Source organism: Pinus tabuliformis, chromosome J (genome assembly GCF_031772625.1).
Source record: "Pinus tabuliformis cultivar Carrire ecotype Pingquan chromosome J, CPIR1, whole genome shotgun sequence".
Taxonomy (NCBI): domain Eukaryota; kingdom Viridiplantae; phylum Streptophyta; class Pinopsida; order Pinales; family Pinaceae; genus Pinus; species Pinus tabuliformis.
The window spans coordinates 1,196,345,459-1,196,372,238 of record NC_142295.1 but is presented as its reverse complement, the minus strand read 5'-3'; the positions used below and the strand labels follow the sequence as shown (position 1 = coordinate 1,196,372,238).

At 33.8% G+C, this 26,780-nt stretch overlaps 1 protein-coding gene across 1 annotated transcript in view; it reads left to right on the top strand.

Annotated features, from left to right (window-relative positions):
* LOC149231400 (uncharacterized) overlaps positions 1–13,335 on the top strand; it is a 30,265-nt gene extending 16,930 nt beyond the window's left edge. The window contains exons 2-6 of the mRNA XM_089381619.1: positions 11,194–11,487; positions 11,608–11,685; positions 12,444–12,558; positions 12,658–12,710; positions 12,985–13,335. Of these exons, the coding sequence (XP_089237745.1) occupies positions 11,194–11,487; positions 11,608–11,685; positions 12,444–12,558; positions 12,658–12,710; positions 12,985–13,335 (891 nt within the window). The remainder of the gene's footprint in view (positions 1–11,193; positions 11,488–11,607; positions 11,686–12,443; positions 12,559–12,657; positions 12,711–12,984) is intronic.
* The last annotated feature ends 13,445 nt before the right edge of the window (positions 13,336–26,780 follow it).

Sequence of the window (26,780 nt, the reverse complement as noted above, 5' to 3'; positions counted from 1 at the left end):
ATTTAGTCACTTTGTTCAGACTGGAATATAGTACTGCATCTAGAAAGCGAGAGCTTGGACACTGTGACATGGAGGAGAATATTCTAGTTTCAAATGTAGATTTGGAAAATAACCCACCGCTAAGAGACATAGATAATGAAGATGAATCACATGATTTGGAAATTACTGAAGAAATTGTCGATGAGGAGTAGATTGCAGATTCAGTTGGAGGTAAGAAAAAAGGTAATTTGTTAGTAGAGGATCAAGTTCTAGAAGGTTCAGTGTAACAGACTTCAAATAGTGAAGCTCAAGCCGATGAAGAATGTAGTAAAGAGTATCTTCATGAAAATCCCATATCACTTGTTAATGATGAAGGTTTAGAGGATGAATTGAATGATTCAAAAACCACTTAAGGGTATCAGGTCTCTGTAGTTGAAAACAAAGAGCAAATTGAATAGTTTTCTAAGAGTGAAACTCAGAATGCTCAAGAAACTATATCTCCTAAGAAATACAATGAGGAATCTCGAGAGGCTGTGAAGGATGAAGCTCATGAAATCAAGTCTTATTTTTCAAACAGATTCAAAGTTTGTTTTGGACTTGATGAGTTTAATGGTCCTCAAAAGGAGGAAGATGACAACCAACAGATTTATGAGAATGAAGCTTATGAAGGTGAACCAATGGATTGTGGAAACACTCCAAAATTAAAAAATAAGCTTCAATTTGATGGAGACAATTTGAATGGTGCTCGCCAATTTGAACTCCTGCCAAAGGCTTTGTCTCTAGAAAATCTGTGACAACTAGCATCATATAGTGAAGGTCAAGAGCCTGGGGAATGCAGTGAAGAGGGGCTTTTAGTTCTAAATGATGTTCAGAAAAGTCACATCTCACTGGTTAATGGTGAAGCTCAAGAAGATAAATTAAGTGATCCCAAAACTAAAGAAGGATTTCATGACTCTATATATCAAAGAGAGGAGCATTATGAACTTGATTCAATGGCTAAAACTTAGGATCTTGAAGAAACCATATTTCACAAGAAAAATGATGGCTCTCCTGATGAAGTTTGGATGAAAGTGAAAAATCCCGAACATGTAGATATGTCCAATGAACTTCAAGTAACATATGAGAACATTCAAGCTTTAGAGGATGAAGTGCATCAAGGCAACTTTTCTGACAATGGAAATGAGTTTTATAACCTCAATGAGTTGTATGGTTCAACTCCTCAAAACGAGGAATATGTAGTTGAGTAGATCACCAAGAATGTTTGCATTCCCTTAATAGATGGTGATCAAGTGGAACATGGATCTTATAATGTATCAATGGAAACAAAATGAAGTTGAAGATGAAGCATATAAGGAAAGCATTAGTATTGTTGATGGCATAACTAATGTAAGTCAAGTTAAAGAAAAATTGTTTGATATGGACAACCATGGAGAACATGAGGGATTCATTTCCCCTAACAAAATTGAGGGAAAAGAGGATGACCAGGAAGAAAAATCTATACAGAATAGAGCTGAAGAGACACAAGAATTCAAAGTTGGACAAAATATAAAACTTGTGAAAGTAGACATAATGGCCAACAACCAAGAACCTTCTAACATGGATACTCCATTGAAGATGCCTATGCTTACAAAAGGCCTTGATATATCTCCTTGCTTGAATTCTTCGTTTGGATTGGACATTAGTGATCATTTAGATAAGCCCAAGATTATGGAGAGTAATGATGCATTATTTTGTTCAGGTATAGCTAATTCTCTTCCAAAAAATATCTCAGATATTGTTACAGAAGCTGCCTGCAAGTAGGAACTTTACCAATTGGATAATCCTTTGAGGACCCCTGAGGTTACAAAGGGATATAATATAGCTGTGGAAAAGAATGAAGTTGAATATGGAGCATGCCAGGAAAGCATTTTTATTGTTGATGGCATAACTGATGCAAGTCCAATTAGAGAACAATTGTTTGATATGGACAACAATGAAAAACATGAGTGATTCATTGACCCTACCAAAATTGAGGGAAACAATGGCCAGGAAGATGGAGAGACCCAAAATTTCAAAGTTGGAGAAAATATACAGATTGTGGCGAGCAAGCACGAACCTTCCCAATTGGATACTCCATTGAGGATCCCTGAGGTTACGGAGGGATATAATATATCTCCTTGTTTAAGCACCTGATTTGGCCTGGACTCTAGTATTCCATCCAAAAGTTTAGGAACTTAGAAAAAGTTACAATATATCCCCTTGTTTAAGTATGAATGAATCTCTTCTAGAAGACAAGGATGTGTGCAATTAGCAACATTCCTTGGATAAGCCATTGAAGAGGCTTGAACATGCCGAGGGACCAGAATATGATACCCTGGTGAAAAATCTTGAGCTTATAGAAAATGATGTGACATCAGAGACTCAATATTTGTCACTGCATGTCCCACTTGGAGACCATGTGCCTATCATGGAGAAGGATGCTATGATTTTGGCTGGGACAGAGCATTTTGAAAGTATTCTCCTCACATAAAATCTTGTAGAATCTAGAGAAGTAGCTGAGGGTTCTACTATTTTTGATGATATGAATGTTCCTAGTAAAGGGGATTCAAAAAGCACCAAAATTGTAGACAAAATACTGACTTTGAGCAATAGATTACAAAATTTGCAACTGGACTTACAAGGACAAATGCTAGAGTCATTCCATGCTACGCCTTCCAAAAGGCCAATGAATTCAAATCGTAATGGAAGCAAATAGAAAACTAGAGATACTATTTCTGTTTACAGGCCAAGACAATCTATAGGAAGTGATGAGGCTATGAACAATTCATTGAAGGAGAGTAGTGTTGAGCTGGTGGGACAACTTAGTTTATGTAAGGTATAGAATCTACATAAAGAAAATGAAACAACAAAAAAGGATTCTAAAAAGGTAAGCTAAATTATGTATGAACTTCATATTTTTCCATCTTCTTTATCAAATTCATCTTAAGGAACATAGTACAAAGTTGGTGCACTATATGTATGACATTTTTTCATTTTTTCTTTTCAAGAGATAAGAAACAATTTGTTTCATAGAATTTGTCATCACTTGCATTGGAACAGAGGATAGAATCCTTGGACACACCACTAAACATGCTTGGACATATTAAGGGCCATGATATATCTCATTTCTCATACACATTATTTGGGCCAAAATGTAGTACTCCATTGACAAATCATGAGCTTACAGAAGATAATGATAAGTTTGTTACTGGCACACCATTTGAAAATTCTCTGTAGCCGCCATTAGTGACTGAATCAGGGGGAGTTGATAATTTTGGCAATGAATTTCCATGGTTATTTTATGTATCCCATGAAAAGAGACCTAGTTTCCAACACCATAAGAAAGTCGATGCAATGAATGCATTGGTATATTCCTAGCTATGTACACATCTCTCTTTTTCTACTGATCTTCTCATATGAAATTCATTAATTATTATGTTGACGCTGATGATTGTTATCCATTGCTCCACTTAGGTCCGAGTGTCTGCTGTCCTCACAAATGGCCTCTTTGGGTTGAACCTTGATTGTGATAATTATATAAACAACAACAAATCTATTCATGAGGCAATATGTTTTCTAATGGATCCAGTTCTTAGGAAGAAAACTTGCTATGTACAGTTTTCTCAGAGATCAACATGATCGATATGCTAATAATAACACTATGTTCTTTGATGTAAGCATTGATCAACACCCAAAATGTTTTCTTATATTCAATTATCAATTTTTCATATAATTTCAGCCTGTCATATTAATTCTGAAATCTTTGCAGATCACCTTGAGAGGTTTTGATGGTATCCAAGGGCCTGTTTATGTGGGTATAGGGTGTTGTTTTAATAGACAAGCACTCTATGGTTATGATCTTGTTCTCACTGAGAAGGATCTTGAAACAACATGTTTTCTGAGTTATTGTTGGGGATCTATAAAGAAGAACAAAAAATCAAACAAAAGGTATGATGACAATAAGAAGAGAACCAAGCAAACCGAATCTACTATACCCATCTTTAGTTTGGAATACATAGAAGAGGGTGTTGAAGGTGAGTCCATGTCCAAACTAGTGATTTGTAATTTTTGACAAATCATTTACCCTTAAACATTGTTCGCCCTCACCCTTCTATGAAATTGTGTATTGTAGGATTTGATGATGAGAAATCATTGCTCATGTCCCAAAGGAGCTTATAGAAAAGATTTGGTCAATCACTTGTGTTTATTCAATATACCCTCATGGAAAATGGTGGTCTTTCACAATCTGCAAATCTTGCTTCTTTATTGAAAGAAGCTATCCATGTTATCAACTGTGGATATGAAGACAAAGTTAGAATGGGGAAAAGAGGTATGAGTAGAGGTGGATCTGCATCTATTTGATGATGTTGTGGATTTTTTTAGTTCATTGAATTAGTTTTTTCTATAGTGAAGTTGTATAAAAAAATTTCCTGAATGTGCATAAATTCTCTTCAGAATAAGGCAACATTCCGTTTAGGAAACCAAGCACCAGGTAACTATTCTTGAAGCAAAGATCTAATATGAGTGGGTTCACATATTTTGTGAAAATTTGGTGGATTTATGGTTCTATCATAGAAGATATTTTGACTAGGTTTAATATGCATGCTCGACACTGGATTTCAATATACTGCATGCCTGTACATCCTATATTCAAGGGATCTACACCAATCAATCTTTCAGATCATTTGAATCAAGTGCTTCGATGGGCCCTTGGTTCTGTTGAAATTTTACTAAGCGGTCATTGTCCAATTTGGTATGGCCACACCAATTGCAGAGGCTGATATACATCAATACCATAGTTTATCCTCTCACATCCCTCCCATTGGTTGCATATTGTACCTTACGAGCTATTTTTCTTCTTACAGGGAAGTTTGTCATTCCTGAGGTAAGATTTTCAACCCTTACTAACCTTAACCTTGTCAAGGTTTACTCTCCTCTAATGCAACCTATCTTTTAGATTTTTTTTGGATTTTGTTCTCATACAATGCTTCACAATTTTCCCCTAATTTTTATATTTAATTTGATTTGCAGATTAGAAACTTTGCAAGTGTGTTCTTCATATTATATTTTATTTCCATTTTTACAACTGCTATACTAGAGCTACGTTGGAGTATAGTTGGAATCGATGAATGGTGGAGGAATGAGAAATTTTTGGTTATTGGAGGTGTATGAGCACATATGTTTGTCGTCTTTCAAGGGTTACTGAAATTTCTAGTGGGGATTGACACAATCTTTACTGTCACATCAAAGTCTTTAAATGAAGATGGTGAATTCGCTGAGAATTATGTTTTTAAGTGGACTAGTCTTCTCATCCCTCCAACTACTTTTCTTGTGGTAAACCTTGTTGGTGTAGTAGCAGGTGTTTCCCAAGGTATTAATAGTGGTTATCAATCTTGGGGTCCATTGTTTGGTAAACTATTTTTCTCTCTATGGGTGATTTTTCATCTTTATCCATTCCTCAAGGGATTAATGGGTCACCAAAACCGAACACTAACAATACTTATTGTTTGGTAAATTCTTCTTGCGTCCATATTCTCCCTGCTTTGGGTGAGGATAGATCCTTTCACAACAAACACAAGATCATCATCAAACACACAACAATGTGGTGTAAATTGCTAAAACCACTGTTAGTGTTCGTTAGCAGCAAATAAGGAGGAACTAAAAACACATCCGAGGGCCAAGAATATCTCAAATTCATTTGTATCATCTGTAGATAATAATATTCGAGAGGGAGAGGCTTTAAGCATATTGCTTTCTAGCTAGTTCTAGCATAGGGACTAAACCTTTTACTTTGTCTTTGATTGATAGCTAAGATTATATGGTGTAGTTGGTTCTCTGTTTCAACTAAGATAGCCGAGGTTTACTTGAAGTGATGCCTGTCCTAAAACTAATCTGATGCCAAAGAATAGTGGGTAATGGATTATATGGTTTGATATTGAAGAATGTATATTACAAAATATTTATTCATTTTTAAGTGACATTCTTGTCATGGACAAAATTATGGCATGTCTTAATTGAGTATCATATTTTTTAAAATGTGAAGTGGTCAATATCAAATAATTGTGTCATGTAGGAGTAGTGGTAATTATTAAGACTTGAGGCATACACAAGTGCCTATGGAATTGGTAAATGTATGTTGTTTGCTCATTTCATAAAATGACATTATAAGTGCCCAGGAAAATAGTAAATATACGTTGTTCATTTGTTTCATAAATTAATAACTATGTTCAGAAATCATTGACCCTATCTTTGATGACTCCATTGCATCCAAAATGTTAGTTCTGCAGTTCTTTAAATAAGATGCAAGTTTTGACCTAACCCTGAATCATCTAATTTTGAGATTCTTTTTAGAAATATTTGTTCTAGGTTTCTATTTAAATTTTAGTGAATGGAAGTTTTAACTCTGTTAAACTTTTTTTATCAAAGAACTTGCTTAGCACACGATTCTTCATCTTTCTTTTCATACATTTAGTTGTCCTGTAATATTTCTCTAATTGTATAAAGAGAACATTACTGTCAAATGCCCAAGCTCTTCTTCTTAGACAATCTTGGGGGCTAAAGAGACAATGTTCTGGTCCCTTGTTCAAAAGTTCCATTGGAAAGGCATTTTGATTATTACCAGGTGTCATCTATCTCACCAAGAGAAGAATTTGTTTTGTGCGATATTTCTATATTTCAAGAATCTACTCGATCAAACATGATTTGTGTTTGTAATTACTACTGGGTAATCTAGCTATTCCTTCATCTATTATTTTTTATCTCTCTATTTACTTCAGTATTATTACATTGGATTATAGTGGGTATCTTAAACTTTTCATGTCAACATTATATTGCAGGTAGCAGTTCACCAATATTACTATGGTATTTTAAGGAATTATTTTGGAGGATGGTATTGTCAACCACGTGAAACTTTAAACTGGAAATACCAACTCCAAGGCGTGAGGCGTCCAAATATAGCTAGTCGTGGTATGCCTAGTTTTGGTATGAATTGTGCTCTATGTGGTGGTTTGAGTGGTGGTTTTAAGAGGACTACTGATGGCCAGTGGGTTCATGTATCTTGTGCCAAGGTAAAAATCTCTAATTGAATGGTGTTCACTTCAAAAGAATACAAGAAGTTAATTATGCAAAATTGTATTGTTGATTTTACCTTGTGTGTTAATGATTTGATGAGGAGCAATATATTTTCTCCCTTATGGTATCTTCATTTCTTTTGTGAACTTGTAGTGAATGTTGGAGAATACGTTCAAGAGGGGTCAAATGGAGCTTGTTAAAGGGATGGTATGTTTAAATTGAGATGCTGCTTCACTACCAGTAATACATATAAGTTTGAGCATGTTGAACTATTTTGTTTTACTTGTTTTGTGCATGATTGTTGCATCTGGATTCTATGTAGTGAGATGTTGTTAGAGACCTATATTAGCATCCCCAAATCCCAACCAGTCTTTCTGAGAAGACACGGGTAATGTCAACTTGTATTTGCTTGGTAGTGCCAGCCTTGGTGTTGGCAAGCACTATTGTGATCTAGTTTCATTCCCCACTGTTCTCTTTTATTTGTAGTATATTGTTACCTGGAGATCGAGGACACAATTACCATGATAGAATATAGTTTTTTCTAAATTTTGTTTCTTTGCTTCTCTTTTTCAAACACAAAAGAAAAGAGCAACAATATTTGTTGTATCTAGATACAATCTTAGGAAGGTATTTAGATTTTGCAAGATTGGATACTTGCTTCAAGAAAGATCAAAAAATGGTCCTAGATGTTGATGGAATGCAAGGAATGGATTGAGTGTTAGGTCAAGCCCTTCACACCCTTGCAAGATCACTGGGCTAGTTCAAGAATTTGTCCACCAAAAAGAGATCCTAAAAGATGGCCACTTTTACTACGTACAAAACATGCATTGATATATAGACCATTTTAGACACTAGAATGAGTGATGAATGCTAGTTTAAAGGTGACTTTGAATCTCCACCTCATTATTTGAATTTTAGATATTCTTTGGAGAAAATATCGAAGTATTATTACCTCTAATAATGTTGTTGGATAATTGACATTCATCATCAGAAACATCACTTGTAAAATATTTTCATTATTTCCCTTACGTAAGTTATCCATATGATATCAAATTTCAGGATATGTATTGTAATATTCCCAAATTTCCACTTTGAAAATGGCTCAAATTTAACACATTTGTTAATTCAACAGTTTATGGAAGGTACTAATTTTTACTGGGACATTTTTTCAAAAGAAGCAAGACTAGTTGTTAGAAAGGAAAAATCAGGGTTTCGCTTTGGCCAAGATGAATCCCCTACTTGGCTGAATCACTCCCAAAATTGGCTAAATCATAAATGAAAGCTTATAAATCTTGGGAAGACTATTTCTTATTTGGGCAGGTCCTTCAGTAAATAGTGTTTTAGTTGCAATTTTTCAGCATTTGGTTGTTGGACATGGATAATAGCCAAGTTTTAAAAAATAAAAGTTCAATCTTGGAGTAATATTGACCTACTGCCTTCCAAGAAGATTGCAATTGTTGATAAATTTCTAGCTACAGGTCACAATGGCTTCTGTCTCTTTTTCTTTTTTTCTTTTCAAGTAGCCTATAAAATGCTGGAATAAGTACTCCAAAACTTTTATTGGGCAAGCAAGGTGGGTTAAAATGGATTAATATGGTGTCTTTGAATTTAATGTAATTTCACTTTCCATATATTTCACTTGCTTGTTGGCTTCCACATTTCCACTTCTATCAACGTTCCTTTACACCTCTCGGTGCAATTGCTAGTTTTAAAATCAATGCCTATATATGCAATTTCACATTCCCACTTTTGTCAATGTTCCTTTGCACTTCTTAGTGCAACTGCTAGTTTTAAAATCAATGCCCATATATGCAATTTCAAGGACTACCATAATTCTTTAAAGGGTTCTAGCTCAATGGTAGAGCACCTACTTTATAAGCAGGAGGTTGGTGGTTCGATTCCACTGTGTCCTAATATGAATTAATCAATGATATTGTAGTTTATTTTTAATTAAATACTTTTAATATTGGTTTATTTCAATGGTGAGATATTTTTCTAGATTCATTATTTTATATTGTCTCCAAAGAGACAAAAGTGATCATGTATTATCTTTCAATGTAATTTTTTATTGTCTCTTGAGGGACAATAGTTAAGATCAAAAGCATTGTCTTTTTAAAGACAATATGTCTTTAATTCTAACTATTGTCTCTAGAGAGATAAAAATGAAATTGCCTTTGGAGAGACAAAAATGAAATTGTCTCTAGAGAGACAAAAATTCTTATGTTATATATTATCTTTATAGAGACAATATTTTAAGACAATTTAATTTGAGACACCCACTTAAAGACAATATTTAAGACATTAGACAAGTTTTCTTTTGTCTCAGGTTAAGACAATTTACCCAAATATTGTCTTAACTATAACAACTATCAGTGACAAGGCAAGAACAATAATTTTCACATGAACTTCCTTTGCACACTGTGTTGAAAGTATGGTCACTATACTCACTGTTACCCATAAGCTGCATATTTTAAATGATTGAAGGAATCAATGTCCAGCCAAAGCCCCCTTCCCTCCCGGCCCTCGCCACCACCCACCCCTCAAGGCATGTAATCTCCCTAGTATAATTTCCCTCAACCACCACAACCTTCCTTTTTGCACAACCATTTTTCATAACAAGGAGTTGTAGTTACGTACATAGTAGGAAATTGGACCATAAAACCAATCTTTCAATTAGTTCCCACTACTAGGTCAAACTCAATGAGAAATTGGAACATATTTATCAACTCAACATATATCCGTCTACAAACATGTAAGCACCAATACAATATTCCCCTTAACTTCTCTTTGACCACTTTGGATACCATCCAATTGTTGGTTAGCATGCTTTTGATGATCTCATGTTGTACTAGTGATCCTACTCCCAAAATACCAAAGGAAGCTCTACGAAACACTACTATTGGTAACAAGGGGATGATCCAAGAAAATAGAACTGACAACTCCACTAGGGAGAAAATTTTCAAAAATTTATCTCTTGGGTGTGTTTGTTTAGCTCTTTAGTTGTTTGATTATCTATCTATATATATATATATATATATATATATATATATATATATATATATATATATATGGAGCCCCAAGGATTATCTGAATTGGTCAAGTTCTCGTCATTAAAGCATCTTGCTAAAGAAGGTCATGGGATGAATTCCCCCTTATGCTATTGGGGTTAAGATCAGCTCATGAGTCAACCAGATGTAATACCCTGGGATGTATCTACCCAAAGTTTCCGTGGATGTAAGCGACCACCAATTATTTCCGTAAATGTAAGCAACCACCAATCTCTAATACATAGTAAACTCCACTTACACATAAACATATATCAAAATTTCATACATACTTACTTTTAAAGAAAGTGAAATTGTATTACTATAAATTAAAAATCATACTATAAACTATAAATCCTAAATGCAAAAATAATCTCTTTTTCTTTTCCTGAATAAATCTTATATATTTTTTATATTTGTTTTTAAAATAAAAAATTAAATAATAAAAAAATAAAACATATTTAAAAAGTCAGTTTTTTCATATCTAATTTCATGATAAAAACCCAATTATTACCTAATATAGTTTAAACATATATAATTTGATTGATATCTTTTAATTAATTCAAACGTAAAGTTAAATAATTTAAAAAATATAAATTTTAATTTATGTGAAAGTGTAAACCAGGTATTTTTTTTCCAATTAATTTATAATAAAAAAAGGTGGATCTTTGCCGCACAAAATATCAGCATTATCGAATTGAGAATGAATATGGAAATAAACCCCCGACCATCACCACCCCACGAGTGGCAATACCTTTTTATTGAGTCTAATATATACTTCCATCCATTCCTCCACGCTCACGGGGGGCGATTTTCACATTGAATCCAGGATTTATCTCATCTCGGTTGCGTTTCTTAGTATCTACCCAATCATTTTTTTTATCTCCCTTGTGCCTGGAATTTGTTTTTAAATTGTCACGTCGGTTTCCCGCTTAAGAAATCATATATATTTCCTCTAAGGGTTTTCCAATCTGTTCTTTCGGAGCTCAAAGAAATTGATTTTGTTGTTACACGCTTGCCCGCATACAGAACACGAATCTGAATTTGCCGCAGCTAGAAGCTTCTGTTTTTCATTTTGCAGAGGCTCCACAATCAGGAGTTTCCATGGAAAAAAACGAAGAAATTGCACATTCGCGTTGGCAGCCCACTAGGGGGTGACCATAATCCTACTCGCGCTAGCATAAATGAAATTACAAAGTCACTCAAAGTTCACGGCAACGTAGAAGCAAAGAATGTGTTCTACTGGTTTCAGAATTCTCACTCGCGCAACAAGAGGAAAGAACAAAGAAAATTGGCGACGCAACAAGAGGAAACAACAAAGAAAATGAAATTAGCGGGAGCTCTCGGACTCCAATCTGCTCCTCCCCATCCAGAGGTAGACTCTAATTTATTTTGCTTGGATTTTGAATATTCTTAGTAGTTTCATAATATTGATTTCTTATTTTGTACCTTTGTCTATGTTCAACTTCTGGTGTCATTTTGGAACCCTCACTAGGTTTGCACCGTTTTCGTTACAGATACTTCTGGTGTCATTTTGGAACCCTCACTAGGTTTTGAACCGTTTTCGATACGGGTAAGATAAATTTCATTTCCAGTTTATTTCATCATCTCTATTCATAATATCACATAAAAAACTAAAATTATGATTTAATTAGTGGTAGTATTTAAGGGGTATTGTTTTTGTTGATTTCAAATTTTGGGAAAATTTTGGCATTTGATAGTAGATTAAAATCTGCAATTAACATCTTCGGTGATAATTGGATTGTTGGATGTTTCGGGAATCTACAATCAACATAAGTTAAACAATCTAGAAGACATTGTTGAGGGATTTTATTGACCAAGGACAAATTTATTTAGAATATTAAAGTATTTTTTCTTTTAATATTTTACATAAATATCATGGTTCAATATTATGGATTCTCATAAACTTTCTACCTTTAAATAGATTATTTCAAATAAATATTATCTAAACTATAAACCACTAACAACTTGATTCAGTCAAATTACCTAAACTATCGAAACAACTAGTGTCACTGCAAATAAATTTATTTTGATTATTTGATTAGTTACAATATACCTATATACCTTTGTTAACCGGGAATTTAAAAAAAACATTTGTAAACTGCATTTACAAGATCCATTGCTCAGATGGATTTTGTCTTTCCTGCTGTTAAATTGTTTTGTGTGGAGAACTTTATATATTAAATGTTTATAAATTTGAACTTACGATTATGGACTTTCAAAATCACCAAAAATCTGCGTCGACAACAAAGACCATATTGTAAACCATATTGTCAAGTGATTGGTTAATCAAACAAATTTGCATTTCAGAATAATGGTGGTCTCAACCAGCAGGAACAAAAAAAGGCGACGCAAGATTACTCCTTCGATCAAATAAATATTGCAGGAAGATCCAAGGGCCCACTCTGGCCCTCCCTGAACAATGGTAACTATAATTTATTTTGCACTGCCCTTGAATTCTCCTCTACGTACGTTTCCATCTTGGTTTCTTATTTGTTTACGTTGTAACGTCGTCTATGTGCAGCGTCTAACATCATGTGGGAACCTGCAATTGGCATGGCCACTTTTCCGCTACAGGTAAGGAGAATTCAGTTGTCAAAGCATTATAATTTGAGTAATGTTGGGTTCTTCACATATGAATGTTGTTTATTTATTATTATTTTATTTTTATTTCATTTATATAAATAACATAACAAGATAATCTTATTTCATTTAGTTTACGTTTTTCTTCGCCATTCAATACATATAAACGTATTTTTATGAACTTCAACGATAGAGTATCAGATGTATTGTAGAGTTTCTGATGTATTGTTCGCTTTCTAATTTACGTTGTATGTTACATTATGATCAGAGATACACAGATTCACCAGTGCAGGCCTTCCCCAAAGAGATGGAGACCACACGGCCAAATAATTTGCCACTGAAACAACGAAATGAAACTGTACGTGAAACCATTTGTGGGATCACTCTCAGCGACATCCGGAATAAAGTAGATCAAACGGATAGATGGCTGCGTCCTTCTAAAGAGTGCGCACTTTGTCCTTATACAGAGTGCAGACTTTGCGCTGATGGATGTATATGTAATATTCTGATAGCTTCCAAGGCTGAAGAACGTGAAAACAAGGACGAATTGTTAGAGTTGTTTCCTTTGCATCCAGACGGGAACCTCAGATCACTAACCGTGGATATCATGTTTATGTAAATATTGGTTTATCTCTCATGTCCTCTCTCTATTCCTTCTCCCTTTCTCTCTCACCTCCCTCTATCTCCCCCCTCTCTCACTCTCTTTTCCCTCCAACTTTGTCACTATCTCCCTACCTCTCCCCTTATCTCTCCTCCTATCCCCCCTTCCATCAATCTCTCCTTTGTATCTCTTTCTCACCCTCCAAAACTTACACACTCTCCCTTATCACTCTCTCTTTCTCTCTCTCCACTTTTCTCTCTCTTTTCTTGCTTCTTCACTCCCTCTCTCCCCCTCCAACCCCATATCTATGTCCCTCCCTCTCTCCTCCTCTCTCTCAAGTCCTCTCTCTGGTCCTTCCCCTCTCTCCCTTTCTCTCCCACCTCGCTCTTTCTCCCCCCACCTTCTCTCTCTTCACTTGAGCCTTGTCACTATCTCCCTCCCCTCTGTCTCCCTCTCTCTCTCTTACTCTTATCTCCCTCTTTGACTCCTCTCTTTCTCTCTCTCTTCATTCCTCCTCTCCCTTCTTCTTCATTTTATCTCTATCTCTCCCTTGTTGCTCCCTCTATCTCTCCATATTTATCACTAATTTTTTTTCTTCCATACATATATATCTAGAGTTGAAGCAACTGAGGCTTGGCTGATAGATATGGGTAAATATTTATATATTTATGATTACACTGATAAGCTGTAATCATAAATATATAAATATTTATGATTACAGCTTACCCTTGCCACCTTTGCAATTCTTCTAAGTTACACATAGTAGTTCTAGTGTAAAACAAAATATTATCTATAACTTCTCCCAGTCTGACAGATAGTAGGTCCTGTGTAAAACATCATATTGTCTATGACTTATTCAATCTTCCTTCATTCATCATTTGTATTCAACAATCAAATGACATTCTGATATTTTCTTGTCACTTTAGTATTGAGAGTCAAGAACCAGATTTCCCAGGTCCTTCATTTGAGAACACAAAATATAATTAAGTGACAAACAAGTGACAATAATTATAATCATTAAAATCTTAAGCACAATTTCCATACAGCCAATAAATTGGTTTCTTAAAGTACAACCTCCTTTACATTACATAAATGAACAATTCTTGGATGATACAAATGACAAAACCTCCTTTCTATATATAGGAGTCTAAGGAGTCACAATATAATCCAGCCGACCTAACAATAATAATATAAAGCCACAAAAATAACAATAGAGGGATTCTATGGGGCACAGAAATAACAACATGGGGGTAATAGGGGCACAACAATATAAATAAGGGGTATAACTACAATAGTAATGGGGTAATCACTAGTATTATTGTTATACCCCGTTTTTACTAGGGGTATAACTAAAATAGTAATGGGGTAATCACTGGGTAATCACTAGTATTATAGGGACCCAACATGACCCTCTCCTTCAAAACTTCATGGCATTTTGCTATTGTTGGCCAACACCATAGTTACCAAATTCGAATTCGAATTCGATTCGGATTCGAATTCGATACGATAAAAATTCGAATGAAAAATTTTCAATTCGAAAAAATTCAATAATACACTGTTTAAACATTTTTTAAATAATATTTTTTAAAAATATTTTTAGCTATCTTCTTTCTAATTTATTTTGAATTTTATATAACTTATAATTGTATATAATAAAAAAACTTTGCAATCAAATCCACTCAAAAAACAATTACTCTCACCTCTTCCCTCCAAACTATATGCTCTTTTTAAAAACCTATGTTCTTTTCTTGATTTCAAAAATTTATTTATGTAAAATATTTATTTATTTAAAAAATTAATATTCAAATTTATTTTATAAAGAAATTCATGTCTTGTTTAAAAAAAAATGAAATTTTCTAATTTAGGTTTCCATTTCCTTCTATGCATTTCCCTCCAAACCATATACTCTTTTCAAGAACCTATATTCTTTCTTTGATTTCAAAAATTTATTAATGTAAAATCTTTCTTTATTTAGAAAATTAATATTCAAATTTATTTTATAGAAAAATCAACCTCTTGTTTTTGAAAAAAAGAAATTTCTAATTTAAATACTTCCATTTCTTTCTCTATGAATGGGAAAAATCTAACCAGAAAATATCCTTCTGTACATTTCCCTCCAAACCATGTGCTCTTTTCAAAAACCTATATTCTTTCTTTGATTTCAAAAATTTATTAATGTAAAATCCTTCTCTACTTAGAAAATTAATATTCAATTTATTTTATAAAAAAAAAGCAACCTCTTATTTTTGGAAAAAGAAATTTTCTAATATAAATACTTCCATTATACCCAGTTATACACTTCAAGGTAAAAACGGATCATGATAGCCTTAAATACTTTTTAGAACAAAGATTATCCTCTGAAGAGCAACAATAGTGGGTCACAAAGATGTTGGGTTATGACTTTGAAATCATCTACAAGAAAGGGAAGCAAAATGTGGTGGTAGATGCACTCTCAAGAAAGGATGAGGATGTGGAAGCATTGTTGTGCGCCATTTCTATTATCCAACCAGATTGGATAAACGAAGCAAGGGAGGAATGGAAGAATGATGAAGAAGTATGGGCACTCATTTGAAAGCTACAACAAGATTCCAGTACGTCTGATACATTTAGCTGGCAAAATGATTCATTATGGTACAAAGATCGCTTATACCTCTGTAAGAATTCTCAGCTAAAACAAAAGATTCTTATGGAATTGCACACTTCTCCCTTAGGAGGGCACTCAGGATTTTTAAAAACTTACCACAAGGATAAGAAGGAATTTTTTTGGGATGGCCTTAAATCAGATATTCAAAAGTTTGTGGCGGAATGTTTGGTTTTCCAACAAAATAAAGTTGAAACAATTAAGACATCGGGTCTATTACAACCTTTATCCATTCCAAGCCAATGTTGGGAGGAGGTTTCAATGGATTTTATCACAGGCTCACCCAATTCTGAGGGAAAGAGTGTCATCATTGTGGTAGTTGACAGACTTACCAAGTATGCACACTTTTGTGCATTATCACATCCATTAGCTCATCTTATCAAGTACTCAGTTAGCTCATAGCTCATCTTATCATCCTCAATCTGATGGGCAAACTGAGATAGTAAACAAATGTTTGGAGGGATATCTTCGTTGCTTTGTATCTGATAAACAGACACAATGGGTCAAATGGTTGCCTCTGGCTGAATGGTGGTATAACACTTCCTTCCATACAACAACAAAAATGACCCCATTTATGGCACTTTATGGGTATCAACCACCATCCATCACATCATATTTAAGAGAAAATTCTAAGGTTCAGGCAGTGGAACATCACATCGAACATCAACAACAAGTCCTCCAACTCTTAAAGGATAACCTCGTGTTGGCACAAAATAGAATGAAACAACAGGCAGATCAACATCGCAGTGAAAGAAGTTTTGATGTAGGTGATTGGGTATTCCTACGGCTACAACCATATAAGCAAATGTCCCTAAAGCAAGCTAAGAAGGATAATAAATTATCACCAAATTATTATGGTCCGTAGAAGGTGTTGCAAAAGATTGGTACTATGGCATACAAATTGGAGCTTGCTGCAGCTTCTCGATTGCACCCAGTTTTCCATGTTTCATGTTTAAAGAAGGTTATAGGTGACAAGCTCCCAGTTCAAACAATATTGCCAGAACTTGACGAGGAAGGAAAAATTATATTGGAATCGGAAGCAGTCACAGAAACAAGAACTCGACAGCTACGAAATCGATCAATTTCAGAGTATCTTATCAAGTGGAAGAACTTATCCGCTGAAGATTCCACATGGGAGGATGAGAATTTTATGCAGAAGTATCCAGAACTAATCAAGTGTTGACCAATATTAGGAGAGAAAGTGGTGAATTGTTTATTATGTCAACACCTATATCAATTTTTTTTTCTCTTTTATCTAGGTATACACTCAAACCAATTCTTGATGTCATGTTTGAGTAAGTGAATGCAAATGCAACATACGTATTATCTGGATTGTATTTCTGTGTATGAGTTATACAGGTTTGGATTGAGTGTTTTACTGTGTATAACGGATTTGGATGGCATGGTTTGGATTGAGTGTTTTTACTGTGTATAACAGATTTGGATGACATGTTTCTGTAAATATTGGATATTAAGTTTTTGTAAATATTGGTTTGATATCCTGTTTATGTAGATATTGGTTTGGTATGATGTTTATGTAAATATTGGATATCATTTTCCTATAAATATTGGTTTGGTATCATGTTTATGTAAATATTGATTTGTTATCTTGTTTCTTTAAATATTGGATATCAATATCATGTTTATGTAAATATTGGTAGGGTATCATGTTTCTGTATATATTGGATATCATGTTTATGTAAATATTGGTTTATCTCTCATGTCCTCTCTCTATTCCTTCTCCCTTTCTCTCCCACCTCCCTCTATCTCCCCCCTCTCTCACTCTCTTTTCCCTCCAACTTTGTCACTATCTCCCTACCTCTCCCCTTATCTCTCCTCCTATCCCCCCTTCCATCAATCTCTCCTTCTTTGTATCTCTTTCTCACCCTCCAAAACTTACACACTCTCCCTTATCACTCTCTCTTTCTCTCTCTCCACTTTTCTCTCTCTTGTCTTGCTTCTTCACTCCCTCTCTCCCCCTCCAGGGATCCTTATCGAATGAGCATACCTGAGTTAACAGAACTCAAAATGCAGCTTCACGAGCTTTTGGATAAAAAGAATATCCATCCTAGCATGTCCCCTTGGGGAGCTCCCGTATTGTTTGTATGGAAAAAGGATGAAACCTTGAGATTATGCATCGATTATCATTAGTTGAAAAAACTTACGATTAAGAACAAATACCCCTTGCCATGTATTGATGATCTATTCGATCAAGTGCAAGGAGCCAAAGTATTCTCAAAAATTGATTTAAGATCTAGCTACAACCAAATAAGGATAAAGGATGAGGACATCTGTAAGATTGCATTCAAAACTCGTTATGGTCATTACGAGTTTGTAGTGCTGCCTTTTGGTCTCACAAATGCCCCAGCTAATTTCATGAGTTTGATGCATGGTATTTTTCAGCCTTATCTTGATAAATTCGTATTGATTTTATTGATAACATTTTAATATACTCCAAGAATCAAGAAGATCATAAATATCATCTAAGGATTGTGTTGTAAATGCTACGAGAAAACCAGTTATATGCTAAGTACAACAAGTGTGACTTCTTTAAATACCAGATTCAGTACTTAGGTCATGTTATATCAGCAGAAGGGATAGTCGTAGACCTAGAAAAGATAAAAACCATTATGGAATGGACCACACCAAAGAATGCCACAAATATCAGATGATTCCTAGGCTTGCCTGATTCCTTGGGACCAGACATGCTTACAGAAATGGAAGAGATAGTTAAGAAGGCTTGACAAAATTTAAGGGTTGTCGAGGATAAGCAGAAAATATACGTGGATAAAAAGTGGAACTATAGACAATTTCAACTAGGAGATCACTTTTATCTTCGAGTGAAGCCCCAAAAAAGTTCCTTATAATGGAGGGGTTGTGCTAAGTTAGCACCTTGGTATTGTGAACCTTTCCAAGCTCTAGAATGGATTGGGCCAGTCACCTATAAACTTGCAATACCAAGCCATATCCAGGTCCATAACGTATTTCATGTCTCGTTACTAAGAAGACATGTGTACAATCCACAAAATATAATTCTGTGGGAAAACATTTAGATAATCAGTTAAGAAGAATACTTAACCTCTGAGTAAATAATTTTTAAAAAATTGTGACTGGAATTTTTGATGTGCAGGTCGAACCTAGAGGAGAGTTCCTGGCAGAACCTCTTCGTGTTCTCGATTAAAGAGAAACCAGCTTGTGGAAGTGGGCCATCACCCAAGTTAAAGTGCAGTGGAAGCACTTTGGCCTGAAAGAGGCCACCTGGGAAGAAGAGGGATTTATGCAGGAACCTTACCCAACATTATTTCCTTGAAGCAAGAGAACACTAGGGACGGTGTTCCTCAAAAGGGGGGGAGATGTAACACCCCCAGGCTACGTGTAAAAATTATTGTTGTTACTGAGTTATTTTTATGTTTCACTGCATTTGAACTTTTAAATTATGTTGTTAAATATAACAATGACTAAGGCTGGAAGGCAAATATACGTTTGGTTATTTGATTAATGCATAAGTAGGAAGTCAAATATGTGAAGTCAAATAATAATTGTTTTCAATGATTAAAAGAAACAGTTCCCATCTGCCCTAGAAAGGAAGATATAGAAGGGAAAAACATTCAATGAGTTCCCTAGAGCTGGGTGGAATAAACCAGTGGGAAGAATACTTAAGAACAATCTGGAGAGGTACAGGACTTGAGGCTGGACAGTGGAGTGCTGAGGCCCAGGGTACCTGACTGTAACTAAATATACACTTAGTTGACTGTAAGGACAAGCGAAAGAGCTCGGGGGAGAGTCTGGGTGTAATCGCCAGACTTGTGGCTGGGAGGAGAGATTTTCCATAAAGTAATAGATTATATTTATACTCTCAAGTAGTAAACAGATAAGTAAACAATATACTTTCCATAAAGTAGTAGATTTCATTTTTACTCTCAAGCATAAAAACGATAAGTAAAACAATATTCTTTCCAAAAGATTATATATATATATATATATATATATATATATATATATATATATATATATATATATATATATATATATATATATATATATATATATATATAGTAGACAAGTAAGTAAAATAAGCATGCTTTCAAAGATCATATACTCGTAAGTACGAGATAGATAAATAATGTGTAATGTTTCCAGAATATATAATAAGGTTTTTATTGATACAGTTCTGAACTAAATTAAATGAATTCTTCTCAAATTTCAACTCTGAACTGAACCCTAAGCAAAATATATGATTCCCGACGTAAATGATAGAATAAGTCCAATGAAAACCTAAATATCGCCCAATAGATATGAGTACCATAGAATGATTATAATTCTTCATTTCTATTCTTTAGATACTGTAAACCAATTAAAAAGGGGAGTATCTCACGTTACTAAACAATGAAAACAATTTCTCAAGGAAATATTATCATAATAAAGTGTTAATGCTCATAACATCAACAAGATTTTCGGGCCATTTCTATTCCACCCAAGTCTAGCAACCTTGAAATGACTATTTAAACAATGATATATATTCGTTGTTAGAAACAAAGAAATCTAGATTGAGATTTGCAGTAAATTTTAAAAACAGTAATAAAAATACCCTGCTCCTTGGATAGATTTGCAGTAAAAATCAAATATCCAAAAGTATAACTACAAATCCAAAATTGTTGCTACAATATGACCTTAGATAGGTCTTATAAAACCCCAACTCAAAATTTATACAACATTTTAAACAAAAGCAACCAAAAGGCAAACTCTGGGCCTCAACCTCAATCACTGAGCACACTATAAAACTTAATACTCTGTAAAGGAAGTAAGTATGGAACAAGAGGGCAGACTCCCAACTTGAAATAAAATCGAATGTAGACAACCATGAGTACTTTGGCATAATCCACTATAGTCCCAACGCGAATCAACATGTTGGAGGAAGCTTACTTGCAAAAATAATGCCCTTAGTTAACAAATGACCAAGGGTTTAGAATGTGCTAAGAACATGCACAAATGGAGTGGCCACGGGAATGTAGTTACCTGTGTGTGGAGAATCCCCATTGTTGGCAACTCACCTGCAAAGCAACATAAAGCATGATTTCCTTTCCTTTTTAGATTTGTGATTGTAAAAACATCAATTAATCAACTATGAATCAAGGGTTCTAAATATTCATATACCTTCACTTTGAATTCTTTGATAGGTCGCCTTCCGTGGAAGTCGTGCATCCCAAACTATTCCTGAGCAAGGTAGCCAACAATTAGCTTCCAACCTAGTCAACTGACAATCCAAAAAACCCTATCTATGTCGCATAAGAGACCTAAACAGAGCAATGAGGAACAATTGAGAATACATGGTGCTATCCAGTGGTCAGTGTCTGCCATAGCTTGTGACATTAACAATCTCAAGTGGTTTGAATGTTTCAGGCCAAACCATTGTAGAGTAGTTGAACGCTTCTGCATACCATCTCGAATGACCAACCTGACGGCTGACGAGGTAAGCCGTTGGGTTTGTTAAACCTTAACCCTCTCACACCATCATATTACCTCCATAGATCGACAGTCGAGGGTACGACATCTATTGTCAGCCATCCTATCACATTTATCCTAATAGGAGGAAGGACATGCTATACCCTCAACACGTGGTATAGCCTTCAAGGTCAATTAATGGCCAAATGCAACCTTGGGATCATACCATAGAAATTTAATGCAACAACAGGGTTATGTGTGTAAGATTTCTATCTCATCTGATACATTGATTAACATGGTGTTAAAACTTATAAATCGTATCCACTATATAAACTGTTAAATATAGTCCAAACTCAATTAATGTTGCTTTATTCCATATTTACCACTTATATATATATATATATATATATATATATATATACACACACACACACACACACACACACACACACACACATATATATATATAGACACACACACACACACACACACATATATATATGTAGTATACAACAAAACTTGAAAAAAATTGTCAAAAAATTTAATCTGTTTTAGTGCGTGATAAATCTGTAATTTAGATGGATCTATAATGGTTTTCTATCTCTTTATATATAGATAATGTGAAAAAATTTCATTCTTAAATAATATTTTTGAATAATTTATTAATATTAACATTTTATATTAAAAATTGAATATTTCCCTCTTATTAAGAGGTAACTAAATTATTTTACATTTAATTACTTTTTCCATTTTAGTATTGAAATATTTTACTAACCTTAACATTAACATACATATATTCTTTCTATATAAATGTTAATATGATATTAAAATAGTTTATTTAAATAGTATATTGAAATATTTTTAAAAGAATAATTTTTTATTTTTTTCTCTATAGGTTCGAAAATCTAACCATGTGTATCACCTCCTTAAATACCATAGTTAACTTTCAACCTTACCCTATGGAATAAATTGCTTATTCGATTTTAATTGAATCATTAATAGCAAAATGAGTTTGCGTGTATTAAATGTTTGGATTTAACATAATCCAATTCCATCTGCGTGGCTTATCTGCCAATTGACATGGTTGAGTTCCACTTATCCTCACCTTGATAGAGGCGATGACTCTCCTGCCTGGTTCGACTTAATGCTAAGGTGTAAGGTTTAATGTTGAGTCCAGTCGGTACGATGTATCTCACGCATGGGAAACCTAACCCATTTACGTTGTAAATTGTGTTAATGTGTATCTCTTTTTCCCTTTTTGTGGCAAAGAAGTTTTATAAAAATAAATGGAGTTGGAATGTTTACTTTTAAATTTACAAAATCATAAAAAACTAGGTGGTGGTAAAAGAAGACAAAACATGTTAATTTAAATTCAATTTCATGTCATATTTTTTCTAAAATTTAATATCTAATTTTTATCTAATTTATTCATTTTCTTTAAAAGGTATCATTAATATTTTACATAAATTTTTTAGTAGTGACAAAACCCAGACCCCCCATTTTTCTATTGCTTTATGTTTTTTAATTCCAATTTCTTTAAGAGATGTGTTGTAAATAGTCTAAAGATTGCTAAACAAATTTAAAAATAAAAGGTAAGCATATTTTTTAATTATTATTCAAATACCAATAAAAATGATCATATTTTCGTATATATAAAACCGTGACCCAAGAAACTACCCTTTCAAGTTTATAAAATCAATTTTTTTTAATAGAAATTTTAAAATAACATATAACAAAATGTTAAAATTATTTTTTGAAAAATTTTAAAATATATTTTATATTTTTTATAATAAAATTTTTAATTATGATTATAATAAGGTATTTTATATTATTCAAAATATAATATATAAAATTATTTGTTTAGAAATTCTACTTCTATATATATATATATATATATATATATATATATATATATATATAGATATATATATATATATATATATATATATATATATATAGTCTTAACATTTCATTTAACTTTACATAAAGTTATTTATATTTTGTGAGTGATTAACCATAGTTTTTACCAATATTTACTATCAGTTGACTTATTTGTAAATTTAGTATTTACTTTTTATAACATTATTTATATTTTCTAAACCCATTAAATAGGTTCACTATAGCTTTTACCAAAATTTATTGTGAGTTAGCTTTGTTACAAATTTAGCATTTATTTTTTTATAATTAACAAGTATGAAACTCAACTCATTTAATTGATATTTTTATATTATTTTTTTTTTATCTTTTTTCATTTGAGTACTTTTTTGCTTTTGCCATATAATGAGACACATTAACATGCTTTTACCCCTTACCTTCCTATTCCATTTCGCTCTGCCGATGGCAAGAAGGGTTGAAGCTCTATAATGACCAGTGAGTGAAGAAAGAAAATGAGGGTTTCTACCTTTGCATCTGCTCGGTTATTAGGTACCATCCGACTATAATTATTGGCTATCGCCTTCAGACAAACTGTGGCGACAAGGTAAGCTAGCCAGTTGATGCAATATTTGTTTTGTATTCATAGTTACCCTCGTTCCTTCTCAATGTCACTGACAACAAATGTTTGTTGCAGGAAAACTGAGGTGGATGGTCTCGGTTCTTCCCTCGACCCCATTGGCTAAACAAGGATACCCTTCTGCCGTGGAAACCAAGTTTTCTCTACTCCAGAATTAATAATACGAACACCCTTTTTCCTTCTGAGAATTTGTGGTTTGACATTTTGATATTGGGCTTTTAGGTGTGCAATACTCCAAGAAAGGAACAGTTCCTTCCAGGTACAGATATAATTAACATAGGTTTTTAAGTGCTTATCTGTAGTATTAATCTTCCCGACAACTAACCTCTGATGGGTTTTTGTTAGTGTTATAGGTAATAACTCGACCCTGTTCCCGAAGTCAATGAGCCTTCGAAAAGGATTTACACTAGAACTGATTCGACATTTCTCTCTTATTTTACAGGTTGGGTTAAATTCACGAATTGATAGCATACTTTGATTATTAAGGCTAGATTAAGTTTCACCTTTGAGGGTGGGAGGGTTTGTTGACTCTCGACATGGCCAAACCCTCATCGTATCCCATAATTCGTAATTGTTTAAGGGATGTTGAAAATGTCATTTGATTGTAGCCATTTTTTATTCGGAGCTTCATTGTTTTGACCTTACTATAATATTTCAAATGGTTTTGAATTTAATTAATTTATAGTCATTGTTTTATGGCATACACTACCCAACTATGCTACTCTGTTTCATGGTTGTTCTGAAGGTTTTTTTGGAATTTTATGGATAACCCTCACCATGTCTTGGCCTTGCCGTGGATAATCTGGGTATATGAACATATTGCATGTAGATGAATATATTCATAGTTTAGGGTGTTTTGTATATTGAATGGAAACAGTTTATGCCAAGAATTCTGAACAGAGGAATATTTAATAATGGCTATAGCTCTTAAAGACATTTGGTTTATGCATTATTGTTCTTACTCTTTCTTCTAATAAGCGATACCCTGCTAGTGAATAAGAAAATTCCCATAACTTTAATGAATCTTGAATGCATGATGAATCTCAAGTATATGTTAAGTCAGGGTATATATTGAATCTAATTTTGTTCATGTTTGATAATTGAAAGGAATTTATACATTCACACTACTAGCCTTTCTCCGTTAGGAAATTAGTGAATATTTTGTTTCTTTCTTTCTTAGTGATTTAGTACTTAAATGTTTGATAATTTTAGTTTTTTTTCGTTCCATAGAAATATACAATTAACAGAATCTAAGTAATGATTATAACTCTACTATCCTTGCATCTATCTATAATACAATAGGGTATTCGTTAGATTTGTAGAATTATAATATTGTCAGGTTTAGATTCAATCATAATATAAATCTAGGGGAAAAATATGAAATCAATCCTTCTATATGATTAATACAAGAGTATACAAGATGTTAGTCATAAGCGGTAGTACCTATCTTAGAGATAGAAGAAAACATAATCATTACTCCTAGTTATACACCATTTAAACTTTCAATAATAAGTATACTCTTTCAATACTTATCTGTTCTGATTTATTTAACACTGTGCAATCAATACTCTTTCTGGAAGGTCTCACTACCCAACCATGGACCTGTAAATCACGTCCATGGTCCCCCATTGAGCACTTCTTTCTCCTAACAGTTTGAATAAAAGAAGCCAGGTGTCTTGGGTGTCAGGACTACTGTCCAGCCTCAAGTCACAAACCCATTCGACTGGTTTCCATAATTGAAATCTTCCCACTGGTATCGCTACCCAGCTCAAGGAAAAATTCTTGCAACCCCCTTGTGCCCTTTCCTTTCCTCTTATGGAGAAAACGGATGGAAACCGTTTGTAACTGTTCAAGGATTTGTTATAATTGTTTAGTATTCAGTGTTTTTCCTTAATTAACCCTATAAAATTTCTTTAAGCAAAAATGTCATGATACTTGACTTTTCCAGCCTTAACTTCTTAACAAACATGTTAAGTGAATTTAAAAGTTTCTAAGTTCTGCATAAACTTGGTAAAAAAGAAAATGATGCAACAAAAGGGTGTTACAGCTCTCCCCCCTTATGTGGAACATCATCCTTCATGTTCTTATAAGAAAATAATGTAGGATAGACCTGCAACATGATCTCCTATTCTTCCAAGTGGCCCCCTCCAGGCCAAAGTACATCCATTGCACTTTAACATAAGGGATGGTTTGCTTCTAGAATACAAAGAGGCTCTGCCATCAACTCTTCCTCAGGCTCGACCCGCACAAATCATAATTGATAGTTAGAATTGTGCCAAACAACAGTTTTGACATCACATATTCATTTGTTCCTATTACCCTATATTTTCCCAGTTAATTATATGTTGAGGATTGTATACATATTTTTTTAGAAAGGATACATGGAAGACATTGTGAACTTGGATATGGCCTAGAAGTGCTAATTTATATGCCACTAGTCCGATTCATTCTAGGATTTGGAATGGTCCACAATATCATGGTGCCATTTGGCACATCCCTTCCACTGTAGCATGTTTTTTCGGGGTTTAACTTTTAAGTATACATGATCCCATATCTAGAATTCTTTTTGAATCTTCTTTTTATCTGCATAAACATTTTGCCTCTCTTTGTGGCCTTTAAGTTCTAGCGAACCTTTTTCACTGTGGCCTCCATCTCAGCTAACATATCTGGACCCAATGCTAACTTATTAACTAGGTTGTTCCAGTCTATTGGTACTCAACACTTCCTTCCATATAGTACCTCGAAAGGGCTCATGCCTAAAGACTCGTGATGGCCATTGTTATGCGTGAACTCTACTAAATTGAGGTAATCCTCCCACTTGTGGGTTTGCTACATAACTAACATTCTTAACATATCTTTGACGACTTG